Source organism: Rhyacophila brunnea, unplaced genomic scaffold, assembly GCF_057557595.1.
Source record: "Rhyacophila brunnea isolate RB1 unplaced genomic scaffold, BYU_Rbru_1.0 scaffold_9, whole genome shotgun sequence".
NCBI lineage: Eukaryota > Metazoa > Arthropoda > Insecta > Trichoptera > Rhyacophilidae > Rhyacophila > Rhyacophila brunnea.
Window position 1 is genome coordinate 31,211,312 of NW_028233361.1, and position 17,060 is coordinate 31,228,371.

A 17,060-nucleotide genomic window follows, 5' to 3' on the forward strand; every position below is an offset into this window, starting at 1 on the left:
TTCTTTCGAATATGGCCAGTTTATGTTCTTCCCTTTGAATGAGGCACCATGTCTCACAGCCATAGGTAGCTACGGGTCGAATAACTGTTTTGTAGATAAGCAGTTTGCTATTCTTGCTTAGGATTTTCGAACTCAGTAGACCCTTACAGGCGTAGAAGCACTTATTAGCAGCTATGAGTCGTATGTTCACCTCTTCTGTTGTTTTATTGAGTGTGTTTAGGTTAGAGCCCAGGTACGTGAAGCTCTGAACCTCTTCCCATACCTGCTGCTCCACACAGATATTTCGAGGTGGACCCTGCTCTCGCGTGGATACCATGTATTTTGTTTTGCAGGCATTTATTTCTAATCCAAGCTTTTCCGCTTCCTTTTTCAATGTTGTGGGCATGGTCGATCAGTCATTGTTTGGATCGGCTAGTTATGACTATGTCGTCAGCATAGGCGCACATCTGGGATGTGTTAGAGTTAACACAACCCCTTATGTCAACCTTACGGGCTATGGCCTCGAGAACCAGGTTGAACATCGTGGTGGAGAGTGCGTCGCCCTGCCTTACACCAGACTCAATCTCAATATGGTCCGTTAGCTCATTTTGTATGTTTATGACGGCCTTTGACTCAGTTAGGGAGCCTTGTATCAGTCTTCCAAGCTTTGAGGGGATTCCTAGTAATTTTAGTGCATGCAACATTTTTTCTCTGTTGATACTGTCAAAAGCTTGTTTGAAGTCGATGAAGACATGATACAAAATCAATATATATAACTAATAGTGTGTATCATCTAATTTGTGTATCATGCATTGTCGGCCATATTAGCCGGCCTTTCTGATTGCCGTGATTTGTACACAAATGTTCTTTCCTGTCTTTTTTATTTGTAGGTTTGTTTACTATGGACACCGAGAAATTTCCATTAATAAAATCAGAAATGAGGTGGAATATAATGCAACCAAAAATGGAAAATTTCTATTATGGGTGTTTACTTTTTGAATTAGTTGTCCCAGAAAAACAGGTACATGCCACTACGTGAACCACAGTGGATATTAGATGCACAAAACTTAAATAATATAAATAAAATTTAAAAAGTACAAAATAATTACGTCTGCGTAATTCGCCCTGACGTTATTTTTTATTCGCCCGCCGCCAGTCCGACGGGCGAATAAAAATTGAATGTGTGTGGTGACTACATGTTAATAATTATTTTTAGGCACTCATGATATAAATTATTTCGTCCATTGGCTTTACATACAATAATGGTTTGTAACCTACCAATTGTTTCACTAGTTGTATAAAAGTAAAGTTGCGCAATAAGTACCTATTATTTTTAATATGTAGGTCCTACACATTAAAAATAAATACTATTCATTAATAATGTTTTTTGGATAGCACATGAAATAAAAATGTAGGTAGATATGTATTTCAACATCCTTCGTATGTTTAATTCTCGGACAATTTCAGGTTAAAAAGTTATTAATATATTATTAAGTTTATATTGTGGCAACCACATAATTGAAAATGTCACCATCATATTGGTTGCAATACTTCCCCCCAAACAGCTGATTAACAAATTGAATTTAGTAACATTTACATACCTACCTATATTAGAAGATATTATTTTTTGGTCACCCCATACTGTCTTCACGTCGACCGTGTTTATGATTTAAATTTAATTTAGAGATCATTTACATTTGACACAAGCATTGTCGGCGACTTTTGTATATTGCTAGTAGACCAACAATTCCGGACCACACATAAAAAAATCGGTACTGTTCGGTTATACGGAATACAGCGGAAAACGCATTTTGAAAATAGCCGATAAACTGGATTATTTGTTAGGTTAACCTAAACTAAACCAAACTAACAAATAATTCAGTTTATCGGCTATTTTCAAAATGCGTTTTCCGCTGTATTCCGTATAACCGAACAGTACCAAAAAATCATATTATCAATTCTCAAGTGCAATTCTGTCCAATGAAGCAATATGTTTTTGGTTGCTCTACAACAAAATAATGAAAAATAAAAAAGGCAAATATTTCCACTAGTTCCTGTCAAGCTCATATTTTTATTGGAATAATCCAAGCTCTGGATATCCCAAATTGTATGTTTTTACTCCACATCATAAACAATTATATTCTAATGGATTTAAGTTTTGTACTATCCCATTTGAGTCGTTTTTTATGACCCGGGTTTTGCCTTTTCGGCATCTTCAGGCACTATGTGCACTCACCAAAAGGTAAATGCCAGGGAACTCAGAAATAATGGGAACTGAAATACACAATGGGTAAGGCGATAGCAGGTAACCGACTTGAGTAAGGAAGAATTCGGGTTAAACATACACACGTGTTAAGAATACGTTTTACGTCGAATACTAAAAACTGCTCTCGGTTTATGCATTTACGCTCATTTAATGTTGGTGTATTACACACACTATAGCATGTGCATAATGCGTGCTTCATTTTCGTAGGACATACACATTCAAAAGCCTGCTTCACCATGCGGCGTATTGAATATTGCCTATCGGTATTCTATTTATTATCTGTTCTGTGGTAAATACACACTATAGATATGTGTTACGATCAAGTGTAGTGTAGGTGTATGAATGCAAACGCTGCTCTAACACCGCGTCTTACATGGACGAAGTCGATGTGGCACGGAAATATCAACCATGGAGTGCCACATGAATGGCCTAGGTGCAGCTTACGCCCGGCGAGCGATGCGTGGCTTCAGTGACGCAATCAGTTGGTTTGATATTTATGCGCGAACGAACGCGGATTAATATCTAAATATATAATATTACATAGTTCAAATTCTTTGGGATACATATTCTGTAAAAATTTGTATTTAAAAGCCACAGAAATGAGTTTTCAAGTAAATAAAACCTTTGCATCCGTCTATGATGAATGTGCATTCCTGACTAGTGACAGGACACATAGGACAACATTTCCGCTCCGTATCGTTTCGCTTTATAACGCTTCAAACCGCGTCGTATCGACTTTGCCTACGTAAGACGAATCCGATTAGCTACGAAAAGTTGCTCAGAGTAATGTGTCAATCGTCACGACCAGAGATACCGGATCGAATATTAGATTTTGCTGACAGTATCGGAAGCCATGTTTTTAACAGTAACCCATCATACCTATTAACATTTTCAGGGTATCCTGGTTTCAAAGTCAAATTTGTGTCCTGTGTCCATAGAGTGGTCAGCAATTATTGCTGACATCGTGTAGTGTTTTAGTCATAGAAATTAGATAATTATTGACTTGCAAACATTTTACAACAGAAATTGCCGTTTTGTTTAAAAATTTCTTCAAATACAGCACGACGATCGCATAAGTGAAAACACCACTGCGATCATCACATTAGACAGTTTGGTTAGAAAATTAATTAAAGATTATTTTATCTGTCCACTATTCAATGTATATTACATATTTAATTTGGATACCACATTTCTTATCCTTCAATTAAAGAGTATGTAAAATAAAAAACATTAATTGGTTAAACTAGAATCTCTATCCTAGTCAGATACTTCAAGTCTAAATCATCAACAGATTCGACAAAATTTTGACACATCATTCATGGCGCAACAGCTCAGGGTGGATCCTGGCCTCACTGAGTTGTCTTCCCCTCCTCTAGTTTGGGATCTAAATCGACGAGAATCCTGGACCACACTATCCAACCATCACAATTTGGGCCTACTAACACTTCTGGACTGATGGCTTCAAATCAAAAGGTTCACTCGTTGAACATGACCAGCCCTTTTAGTGGAAATTTCGATGGTTTGGTTCTCCAAATTCCTCATAGAATTTGTGGTTATTGGTGTGATTATTCGAAAATATAACTAACTATTCAGAATGAATCATTAGAGACCACTTTACACATCTGGGTTCTATCGTCACCGCAAACAATGATATGGAAACAGAAAACGATAATCTGTTAACATCTAAAATCCCAAGTGCTATCCCGGAACACAAAAATCCAGCAACATTACTGAGGACAGTTCTCACATATGGATCAGAATGTTCAGTCTAAAAAATCGTATTTTGATTTTTAAACGTCTTAAGAATTTTAAAAGTCCTTTTAAAGATCCCAAGAGTGATATATGGAGCAAAGAATGAAGATGGTCACAACCACGAAGTCTGAGGAATTTAGACACAAATAAAAAAAATTTGTCCTTGATAGGCGTTAGTGGATATAATAAATAAAAAGAATATAAAATTGTTATTACTGTGTTTATTCCAAACTTTAGTGTGAGCAGTAATAGTCAACTTCTATTACAATAGAAATATAAAGTAACAGTAAGCGCGATGTGATGGATGAATATAATCTACTTCTTGTAGCCACAGCTACGCCTGCGTCCTCTGGCTTTCTCGAACTTGCGTCCCTTGGAGCGCACGTGCGGCTTGCTGTGAGATCCTGGAACACCGGGAGCCACTCCAAAGTGTTTGTTGGCGTCACGCGCTGTGCGTCTTCCTTGTAGGAGTACAGTCTTGCGGCCGGTGGGTGCTCGCAGAGCCAACTGATCGAAGGTCAAAATTTCTCCTGGAAATGAGAAAAAATAACTAATTAATATCTCGTAGAAACAAAAAATGCTATGTCAATCATTTAAGAACAAGCTGCACCGAAATACAATAAATGCACTTTAAGACATTCGCGGACACATGTTAGTTATACGACACATTAAAATTTTCGATTTAGATATATAGAAATGAGTTAATGACACTATCTAATGGAAATATGTTTGCACCGTGACACAAGTAGCAGGGAACATATTGTTTTAATCCAAAATACGACTTCTATAAACGTCGTGTCGTATTCCGTTCCACAGTACAGGACGTCTATGGACGTCCTGTCATATAGTGCGAAATCTTTATGGTGATAGGCGGCGGGCTTGGAGAACTAGATCCCCTCCTCTCGCGTTTCAGTACTTACAATACTTCGAAATCGAAAACCATAGACAAGATACAACACGAGTGCCGCCGCCAGGTCTCATGTTAAAGATTTTGCAGTCCATCACATCTCACAAAATACAATGTCAACTGATGACGTGTCTGCGAATGTGTTACATGCAACATAAAAAAACATGCAAAAATGGCCTATCGTATGCCAATGGGTACTTCTCACAGAAAAGAAAAGTATTAGAAGAAATCATTTAATATTAATAAGGCAATGTATACTTCATCAAACACATCCTACCATTGTATTTTCTGTTTCCCATTATTATTACTAATAGGTATACATATAGCATGTACATAATATAAATCTTATGCACATTTCACTGAATAATTTAATATAACGAGAACATGATAAAATTAAATAGTCAAATGATATTTCTACTATTCAATTGTATTGTAACGACATTGAGCAACAAAAATTCGCAATATTATTTTATTCTAAAGTGCCGCTGACATAAGAGCACTTCTGGAAAGACACAGCAGTGTAATTTCATACTTAAAGTGATACATCAGTGAAACGGCAAATAATTTTTAACTATAGGCGCGACGAAATTTTGGACTCGCTGCCATTCGGAGAGAGAATCGTCGAGCTGGAAACACGTCAATTTGTTTCGTGATGGCGACGGGCGTATTAATTCTTAAATCGTGTAAAGATGACTAAAAACGTTACTCATTTACTTTAAAAAGAAAACATGTCAATGAATATATTATTATTATTGTTACTGATAGAACAATAAACAGAACATTAAATGGACACATGTTGGATTTATATGACAAATTATATTTCATTTGACATGTGTCATTTGCACCCGCGACCCGCAATTCGCGCATCGCCTAGCCACGATCTTTTTAGACCGTGCCTCAACTGAGGTATAACCTTAATTAAACAAGTGAATTTTATTTGCAGTAAACATACAGTACTCCCATATTGTAAAAAAAAAAATACATGAAAACATGTAAAAATCTAAATTAAATGTATCCTATAACAATTAATTTTTTATAAGACAATTAAAAATTGTTAATATAAAGTAATTGTTTTACATGAAAACTAAACATGACAGAACTAAGCATAACGATTTTCAGTGGCAGGGCAGTTGTTCTTATTAAAATTATTGGTACTGTTCGGTTATACGGAATACAGCAGAAAACGCATTTTGAAAATAGCCGATAAACTGGATTATTTGTTAGTTTAGTTTAACCTAACCTAACCCAAACTAACAAATAATCCAGTATATCGGGTATTTTCAAAATGTGTTTTCCGCTGTATTCCGTATAGCCGAACAGTACCATATTATAGTTTGGTATTAAGTTCAACTACTGACCTACTGGATTTTTCCGGGTTAAAGTTACGTTGTAGATCTCAATTAGATGGCAATAATGGATAAATCCCGGCACTTTTTTAAACAATTAGGAGTAATCAGTTAGTAAACAATTAGGAGTAGGAGTATCACATAGAAAGAAGGTTATCAGTGCAAACTAATATTAATTTCACCACATAAAATTTAGTCTCCCCTATCTGCAATCATTCCTTATAGTAAGAAATCACTATGAATGACGACTTTATTGGAAATGTCAACCATATTTATAAAAAGATGATACAAACTAAAAATGACTAAAAAGGTTATGCATAATTTGTATGTATAAAAAACGATTGCTTCTAAATGATCTGAAAATGATAAGCATTTACATTCCATATCGAACCATAGTTATTCAGCAAAACCGCCTCTTACACTATGGAATATGTACGTTACTTCATCAACAAGGGTACATACCTCCACTCTTCAGAATCCTTGCCCTCGCTTTTTCGGTGACGTGAAGAGCGCATATTGACAGCTTGGGAATTTCGAAAATTCTGGAATCATCAGTGACGGTACCGACAACGACGGCAATCAGGCCTTCGCGAGTAGGCCTCTTCATGTTGCGTGCAATTCTCGCGATGGAAATCGGAGGTTTGTTGATCCTGCTCATAAACAGGCGCCTCAAAACGATCTTGTTAAACTTAGCCCTGGTTCTGCGGGCCAAAAATCTGTAGAGCTGAAACAATAATATGTCGATTGAAATAATTGCAATTTGATATAATTAACACGAACGTTCACTGTATGTTACCAATCCTACCTTGACAAGGAGCCGAAGATATACATCTTGGGACTTGGGCTCAGTACGACGGACTATGCGGTCGTACTTGTGATTGATGTCGATACCCTAAAAAATACACAATCAAATTTAGTAATCCATCATCCAGGCATACGCGGATGGTAGTAATAATGTATTATTAAGGTTGTATCCCATGATGGATCCCGATTACTCGTATAATCACAAACGGACGAAACTCACCATGTTGACAACCGGATGAAGAAAGAATCGGTTATTTTAGGTTAGAAAGAGACACATTGATTCGCATGAAGTCAGCAGCAAATCCAGAAAATACAAATTTGACACATGAAAATATGGCTAATAATGTACTACTGTTTTTAGCAAGTAAAACTTTATTCTATTCAGTTCAATGATTACATTCTTCAAATTTATAACAATAGCATTAAAAACATTATAATTTAGTAAGTATTAATATAGCCAATTTATTTAGTAAATTGTGTAATATACCAGTGAAATTTGCTGACTACAAATTAATCACTTTCTGGAAATTTCACATGCTACATATTATCGTTTTATTAACAAATAAAAGATGTACCTATCTATCTTTAACGATATTACTAGGCACGCAAAATTACAATGTGTAGGTGTATGCATTTTCTGACAATAAGATGACGTGGTTAATTTTACTCCGTTTTACAGTGAATAACATATTACCTTTAATTAAATTACGCTGGCAATAAACAGCCGCGAAATTTAAATGTTGCACACTAAGGTAAATAATAAAATATTAATTTTAATTCAACACAAAACTCTTTTTACATATATTTAATAGTTCCTGTACTGTTTATTTGTATAAATGTGTTGTATAAAATAATATACCCCGTATAATTCATACAATTTTATGTCCATTTATGATTCACGCGTGTCCAAAAAGTTTTGCCACTACGCATGCGTTATCGACCCACCCGTGACTCCCTTGTTTCCACCCCTAGGCCCAAAGTGGATGGAAAACACTTTCACTTGAACTGAAGCCAATAGAAAATGAAACCAACAAAGGGGTATTATAAATTATAATTATATAAGATAGGTACGTTGTATTCATCACAATATCAAACTAGCTTAGCGCTCGAAATGGAAAAAATTACGAACCGGATCGGTCGATAGTTTTCTGAAGATATTCATATATTTATCAAAGTGTATGTATTTTTTATGAAAATAAGTGTATTAGATTTTCTATTACATGGCTTATCTAGCTCATTCGGTCAAATTATTTTTTCCACGAGACGGAGCGATAATTTTACTTAGATATCTATCCATGTTTAGTACGACAAAACGAATGTTTGTGATTTTCATAAAATTTTTGTCCACCAATGTGTATAGGTTGAATTAGGTAGGTACTGATTATTAAAAATATACAACTATGCAACGTAGTGGCTCATATGATAAAAATGATAAAATAAATAATTATGTGTGAGATTTCATGGGTACTTATTTAGAACAACGACTACGCATGTCTAACGAAAAAAATCATACCATGCGAAGATAGAATATAATATTATATAGGTGGGTATAAGTATATTATATTTTTTATTTTTTTTACATGTGAGTAGCATCTTCAATAAAGTTTCAATATAATAAATAGGTACATCAGCTGTTATAATATTATGTTCATAAACCGGTTAAAATCTTATACTTAATATTATGATATTAGTGACAGTGGCGCACCCAGGGGTGGGGGGGGCAAGGGTCCCTGGATCAAAATTTCGAAACACTAATGTCGGGTTTTTTTAGAAACCCAATCACTAATGGAACTGTCAAAAAAATCTCGGTGTCCACCCGAATTCCGGAGTGGTGTAGGTCATGGCTGAGGAGGGCTGACAGGACTCTAGCCTGGGGGCTCGGGCTGTGGGGGGGGGGGCGGCTTGTTGGGTTGACCAGATAAGTGAGATAAACACAAATCATAAATTAGCATTAACAGTAAATAAAAGTCGCCCGTGGCGCTATTATACTTCATGCCCAGGAACATGTTAGATTATATAATTGTGCAATATATTTTCTGATTATTAAGTGTCAATATTTGACAGCTCCATTATTAAAGTAGATGTATTAAAAATCGTCAATAATTCACTGTATAAGTACCCTTAATTTGAACTAAAACACAATTTGGAAAACGTTAATGTAGTATTTCACACTGCCTTTAATCTTAGCAGTAGGTAGGGGGCCCGCCAAATATCCTAGCCTGAGGGCCCGTTTCAGGATGTGGGGGCCATCGTGTAGGTACACCGAGTGCAATAGACAAGAGACCGATAAACGAGAAATTAGGCTGTTATCTTGAGTAGGTTTGTGTATAAGTTAAATGCACTAAAACTTTTTTTGTCCATTTTCAATTAATATTTTGGAACCTCAATATTAAAAAACCAAAAATCGACGATAAACATTCGGCGAAAAGAACGACTACACCCACTAGTTGGTGGTAGTGTGAATCAAAAGAACATTTTTTTTCAGTGGAATTCGGCATAAATGTTGTAGTTCTCAATAGTCTAGACCAAGCGGGTAGCACAGCCGATAATATTTGAGTAATGTTTTAGCATACTAGGAGCACATGTCCAGCATAGTCGCTGTTGGTCACTTCCAATCCGCCAGTCCCTGATGACACGCTCAACGGTTACCGCCGTTATGCCTCAAATTTAATAAAAACTAGGAGAAACTGTACAAATATACCGCCGTGTATTGTGAAAATATGTAAAAATAATTATATGAAGAAGAAAAAGAGCCCATGGGACTCATTTACACTCTCCTCCTTGGGCCCTCCAATATTAAATCCTGGGTGCGCCACTGATCAGTGAGATATCACAGTTCTTAGACATGGGTATGGAATTATTATTTCAATGAATAAAGAATATAATTACAAACTTAGATAGGTACCTACATGTGTTTAATAATTTTAATACGTTACCGTATGATTCATGAGTAAATATATTGAACATATAATAGGTACCTACCTACTACGGATGAGAAATAATATTGTTTGAATGAAATGATCGTACCTAAATGAAAATGTTCATAGTAAAGTAGAACCTATGTAGATAAATAATAATATGCATGGTGTTATGTTTTTTGACTAGACTGGAAACACATTTCCAGTCACGGCGCACATAACTTGAGTGGATACAAGGACGCGTCTCTGATTTTGGCCACGTTAGCCAAACCATGGCCAAACCTATGAAGAAAGTCACTTTCAGCGCGCCGAGCAAATATGAATTTACTATATAGGGCAGGCATGGGAATTGAGTAGTGAAAATATAAAATGCACGCACCTACATTCAGTTGTAATATTATGATAATACGATTTCATTGAGATTTCGAAGAGGAAGCATATTTATTTTTATCATTCCCATGTTTATATCTTTAACCAGCTTACTCGAAAGTCGTTTTGAAACCCGCGTAATCTCACAGTATTACCCGATGCAGGAATGAGAGGAAGAGACGATATGAATCCCCGAGGCGCAATTTTCCCTTACAATCGCGCAGTACGATGTTTGCACCGTAGGAGATTAATTTGACGATTAGTGCAATGAGTAGGTACATAAAAGAACATAAAACTATAATTTCCACGACGAATGGGAGATTAGTATTTCTATGTGAAGGTGAAAGATAAATAGTGTTGTTGTCTGCTTAACCAATTCGGCCACATGAACCCTACCTAATTACGTGTCCTGAATATTGTACGCATGCAGTTCACCGTGCGTTTTATACCGGAAACAGATGTCCGTATACCATTGGCAGGAGAACTATTTCAACTGTCGAGCCGTTCGTACGTGTTTTTGCATCGCTATTATTTTGCTTTCATTATCTTCAATTTTGACCCTGCCATTCACAAGTTTTTGATCCCGTTTTTTCACTAATACCTTCGCCTGCCCTTGGCATACGATTTGTGAAATTTTTGTGTGTTTTACCCTTGGACTTTCCCGGGAATTGTGACTTTTTCCTTGCCAACCAGCAATGAACTCGTAAACAATTCCTTCGTTTAATAATAGTTACGTAATTATTGTAACAATATAATATTTATTGTGCGATCAATTGTGTTTGAGTGAGTAACGTGTGACGAGTGTTACCTAGCGCACCATGGTCAACCACAAAGGGGACCCCATGCAAGTGGAAGGAATGTCCACTAGGAAGCGGAAGTCGGAGGTGGCTGAGGGTATTGGTGACCCCAAGCTGGCCCCCAAGGCCAAGGATAAAAAAAAGAGAAGGAAAAGGGGAAAGACAAGCAGAGCGCTTCCACTTCCAAGGGCAAGGGCGTTAAGTCAAGGGCTGGTTTAGCCTCAGCATCTTGCGAGGAGATCAGTCCCGTGGCTTTGAGTATTCTCTCTGAGTCTCAGGAGAGTGCGTCCAGGGCGACAAATGCCATCAAGAGGGCGCTTGCCACCCTCGAGAAGAACAGTCGTATTGCCAGAGCAATCGTGAACGCAGTGGCCGCGGAGCTTGAGATGGCAATCACTGAAACGTGGGCCATGGCGATAGAGCTGGAGGCGCACAAGGCAATTCGAAGGATCTTGCCTCCTTAACGAGAGCCATCATCCAGTCTCCTTCTAATGGTCCTCCCAGGGCTCTTTGGAGTGACGTAACCCGTACAGAGGCTCAACCAACTAGAGCCTCCGAATGGCCGCCAGTTCCTCCGAAAACTGTCGCCAGGCCGGGGGTTATATTTTACCCGACTAAAGAGGGTCAAGAATCGACTGCCACAAAGGAAGCGGTCATGAAAACTATAGTGCCTGAAACTTACGAAATGCACATCACCGGGGTACGCAAGATACGGGGAGGCGGGATAATCGTGCATCCGAAAAGTGACGACGAGGCTAAGTGGCTCATGGCTGCCCCTGGGCTGACTGAGGCCGGTTTTAAGGCCCAAGTCGCGGGGAGAAAGCTTCCCCGCGTCATAATTTTTAATGTACCCATTGAGACGACAGAAGAGCAGCTCAAGGAGGCAATCATAAACAATACCCAGGAGGCGTCTGGCCTTGCATCTGAGGGTTACGCTGGAACCAAACTGAGCCACAAGGTGGGACCGAAGACCAAACGTTGTCATATGATAATGTCGATCCCGGGAAAGGCTCGAGAGGCGCTGCTTAATGGTGGCAGACTTTTCATGGGGTGGAATTCGTTCCCTGTGCGTGACTTTTGCGGAGTTGTCAAGTGTGCAAAGTGCCACTTATACGGACACATGGCGAAGGGTTGCAACGCTAAGGTTACAACGTGCGGCCACTGCACTAGAGAAGGGCATGACAGAGCGGACTGCCCCACCGCTGACGAACCGGGAAAGTGCCCTGCGTGCACGCGCTACAAGAAGCCGAACGGCCACTTGGCTACCGACCTCGACTGTCCCGCGCGCCTACACGCTATTGAGGAGGAAAGAAGCTGCACTGACTACTGTCCGCAATGATCTCCTTCGCTCAGATCAACGTGGGCAAAGGTCGAGCCACATCTGCCGAGCTGCTTGAGGTTGCTCGGGATCAGAATACGGACATAATTATGATACACGAGCCATACGCCTTTGGTCCCAATCGGGGCCTAAGCGGTGGCCGTATCATACAAGCTACCCCGAAGTTTCTAGCTTGCATATTTGTAATTGACACCGCACTGACTATGTTGCATCTCTCGCATCTATCCAATGAGCTCTTCGCGGTGGCGGAGATTGTTAATAACAGGGGCCCTCCATTGTAGTTATATCTGCGTGTTTTCAGCACAGTTCTTCTACCCTGTATTGCACAAAACAACTGGAGAAAATCCTATATGCTTGCAGAGGCAAGCATATAATTGTTGGGGCGGACGTTAACGTCCAGTCCTTGCTCTGGGCCCCCTCTGGGCTCAGACCTAACAAGGACAGTCCTGAGCCACTCGAGGAGCTCTTGGCCGCCTTTGATTTGACGGTGCTAAATGACCCTTACGGGCCGGCCACTTTCTTCACCAGACATATTGATGTCATCCAGTGGTGTTGCCAGACGCGCCGTGGACTGGCAGGTCGACATGGACGTAGTGGCTAGCGATCACCGTCTGATCACATTTTTATTCAGAGTTGCGGGAGTTGCGGCCCCATTGAGCCAAACCGAGAGCGTACTGCTTCCCAGGCGCTTTCGGACGAGCGGTGTCAATTGGGATGCTTTTGACGTCAAAATTGATGGACTGGCCTCTGCCATGTCGACTGGCGATCTCCACCAAAGAGCCAATGACTTGACTGCGTTCATTACTCAAACTACGGAGTCCACTCTGGGTAGAACCTCTTTGAGGCCACCCAACCTTGCGCCATGGTGGATACCAAAATTGACGTCGTTGAGAATGACCATGAGACTTTCCCAAAGGAAATTGCAAAGAGCTAGAAGATCTCAGAACGACTTATCCAGAAATGACGAACCTACGGAGATTGCTTATAAATCCGCAAGGGCAAAATTTAAAAAAAAGTTAAATAAAGCCAAGAAAAAGCACTGGCGGGATTTTGTCTCTGAAATAGGGGGCTATAATTCGTGGGGACCGCCTTTCCGCGTGATAAAGCTTGGCTCAAGGCCTGGTAAAGTCATGGCGGCTATGCAGCGCCCCGATGGCACCTTTGTGATGGACAGCGCAGAGTCTGCATCCATACTGCTGGAAGCTCTAATTCCACAGGACATACCTACGGCACATGAGGATGACAGAACCTGTCAACTAAGACTATCTGAAATCTTGCCGTTGGAGACTCAGCATTCTCCTGAGCCTACCCAGTCGGAGGTGGGATTAATTTTTTATGGCCTCAGGGCGGGCAAAGCCTCCGGACCTGATGGGATCAGCAATGTGATTGCCAGAAGGGCGTGGCTTCGAGCGCCTCATGAGATAGTCGGGCTGTATGCTGACTGCATGAGAAGGGGCATCTTCCCGGACTGTTGGAAGAAGGGTCTCCTTAGGATTATACCTAAGATGAGCACACGACCACCATGACCCAAAAGCGTACCGTCCAATCACTCTTCTGCCAGTGCTGGGTAAGATATTGGAGCGGTTAATCAGTAGAAGGCTGGAGGATCACCTTGAGAGAATCAACCCTATCTCAGATAGGCAATTTTGCTTCAGACCCGGCAAGCCTACTGAGGACGCCATCAGATTTGTACAGAAATTTTTTGAGGACTCAGAAGGAGTCATTGTGGCAGGCTTCTTTTTGGACATAGCCGGTGCCTTCGACACCGCATGGTGGCCATTAATTCTGTCTAAGCTTCGGCTCCGACAGATCCCGGGGGACCTCTTTGCCCTAGTGCAACAAAGCTATTTTAATAAAAGGGAAGTTATATACGACTTTAGCACTGAATTGATTTACAGGGAGACCACCATGGAGTGTCCGCAGGGTTCCGTGCTTGGCCCCTTGCTATTGAATGTACTTTTTGACGATGTTTTGACGTTACCTCTGCCACCGGGCTGCGTGCTCGTCGCGTACGCTGACGACCTTCTTTTACTAGTTGGCTCGTCGAGCCGTGCGACACTCGAGCGCGTAGCTAAGTACGCATTATCGAGAATCCTAAACTGGGGTAAGCTTAATAAGCTTGCATTTGCACCTGGCAAAACGGAAGCTATCCTCCTCAAGAGCAGCTCAAGGATAAACATAAATAAGCGATCACCCGCAGTGCGCTTCGGCGACTCTGCTATAAGGTTTTCTCGAGAGGTGACCTACTTGGGGGTCGTTCTGGACGAGAAGCAGACCTTTTTGAAGCATCCTCAAGTAATTGTGGCTAAGGCCAACTCTAAAGCCTCGGGCCCTGAGAATCGCCAACGAGGCTAAATTCATGGGCATCGCTGGCTATGCCTCCAGCGTGTGGCACACCAAATCCTCGCTGACAACTGTGAAGAGGGCTCTGCTTAGCGGACAGAGGGCTGCTCTGATCGGCCTTACTAAGGCCTATAGGACCACATCTACAGATGCCCTGGCGGTCCTTGCGGGGGTCTTTCCCCTCGACTTGCACGTTCAAATTAGAGGATCAATCACTCTCCTTATGAGGAGGATCAATACAACTCTCGCCGGTGTCCCTCTGAGAGTGGAGGGCGTGAGCTACAGAAAGACTGTATCTGAGCTGGTCTACAAGACCGCATAAGCGGCATGGCAGGCGAGATGGGTGGCCTCCCCTAAGGGCCGCCAGACTTTTCTATACTTTCCAGACGTCTCGGTGAGACAAATGACGAGGAGACTGATGCCGACCCACTGGACCAGTCAGTTCATGACTGGCCATGGAAACTTTGCGGCCAAACTGCAGGGGTTTGGTTTGGAGAGACATGGGTCGGGTTGCTCATGTGGACACGACCAGCAGGACGCAGAGCACGTCCTGTGGGACTGTCCACTTATGGGCCCCGAACGAGCGGAGTTGTTTGCCCGGGTCCGACCCCATTCGGGCCCAATAGGACACGCAGACATGGTGGCAATCGAGGCCAATTTTGCGGCCTTTACTAATTTCGCCAGAGCGTATGGGGAGCGGGACACTCTCGACTCCCCTTGCGACTCTTCAAATTAAAGTCACTCTGATAGTTGCCATATATATTAACATCATGCATTCGCACTTCGGTGCAAGGTTGCATCACCAGTCCCGTGCGGCTCTGCTCGGGACAAAATGAGGGCTTAAATTTTTTGATCTGGCACACGTAAGGCGCCGTGCATATACAATCGGGCGTGCGGGGCGCTCGCGCATATTCAATGTGAATCATCGAAAATACAACGTAATCAAATATGGCAGAGCACACTGGTTTTGACGAAGCACTGTGTCCGCTCGCCCCATGATTCACGCGTTGTTTGGCTTCTCAGCGGGACGAATTAACGAAAATACTACGTTGTTATAGATGACAAAACACATTGAACACGGCAAGCAAAAGGGGCGCTCGCTGTTTTATTTTATCCGCTTCTGGACGCGTTGTCGATAGACGTGCGCCTCCATTATTATAATAACAAAGAAGTTATTGTTTAGTTGCTGGGTATGTGATGTATTGGTAGTAGAATTATGTCATCGTGAATATGAATTATAAGCCACCGAGAAATAAAATAATAATGTTATTGCTTTGTTATGAGAGGCGCTGAAAATAATAATTATTTTGTGCTTCTCGTGCCTCTTATTACATAGGTGAAGGGTAATGCGCGGGTGGGAGGAGTGTCATTTTGGTTGTATTTACGCTTCACGGGCCTACTTCGCAGTGATCGCCCTGATCCGACGCTTTTGGTGGGGTTTATGCCTAAGGCATAAAGTCCACTAAAGCAGGCTTGCGGGGCGCACTCGCGCATTTTCTATGTGAATCATCGAAAATACAACGTAATCAAATACGCCAGCGCACACTGGATTTGACGACGCATTGTGCCCGCCTGCCCCATGAATCACCATTTTTCGCTTCTCAGCGATACGAATTAACGAAAATACAACGTAGTCCATTTATTGAACACGGCAAGCAAAATCACGCTCCTCGAAGCGTCGTCGATAGACGGGCGAGAAGCCATTATTTAAGAACAGTGAACTCTTTGTTTAGTTATTGCGTGTCCGATATTAATTACAAGCCCCGAGAAATTTAATAATATTTTTATTGCTTTGTTATGAGAGACGCTGATAATAATAATTATTTTGTGCTCCTTGAGCCCCTTATTACATTGGTGAAGGGTAATGCGCGGGTGGGAGGGGGCCTACTCAGTAGTGAGCGCACCGAACGCTTTTTTGGTGGGCTTTATGCCTAAGGGTTATGTTAGGCGGCCGCGTATGACGTGGCTGCATATACATAACGGGTGCGGAGGTGGGAGTTTTACACACCATACCATTAGCAACGTCGCGTTGTTCGTAGAGCATTTCATCGTGAAGTGTACGTACCTATTTCACAAAACCCTAAACAAAATATTTTGTAAGTATTAGTATTTTTTGTAAGTAATAATACGTGGTGCACTTTAATCGTTACAGCGCGAACGCCACAGCTGCTGTGTCCTGATTAAAGGGCCATTAGATGTAATTAACATGTTATTTAAATGTGGTAATTAAAAAGTAATCA

The 17,060-nt window shown here is 41.0% G+C and overlaps 1 protein-coding gene across 1 annotated transcript in view; it reads right to left on the reverse strand.

Moving 5' to 3' along the window:
• Positions 1–4,200: 4,200 nt before the first annotated feature.
• The window catches only part of RpL18 (ribosomal protein L18), a 38,518-nt gene continuing 25,658 nt past the window's right edge, over positions 4,201–17,060 (reverse strand). The window contains exons 7-10 of the mRNA XM_085959988.1: positions 7,275–7,297; positions 7,056–7,142; positions 6,713–6,974; positions 4,201–4,527 (exon numbers count right to left, since the gene is read on the reverse strand). Coding sequence (XP_085816114.1) covers positions 4,313–4,527; positions 6,713–6,974; positions 7,056–7,142; positions 7,275–7,297 — 587 coding nt within the window. The 3' untranslated portion in view covers positions 4,201–4,312. The remainder of the gene's footprint in view (positions 4,528–6,712; positions 6,975–7,055; positions 7,143–7,274; positions 7,298–17,060) is intronic.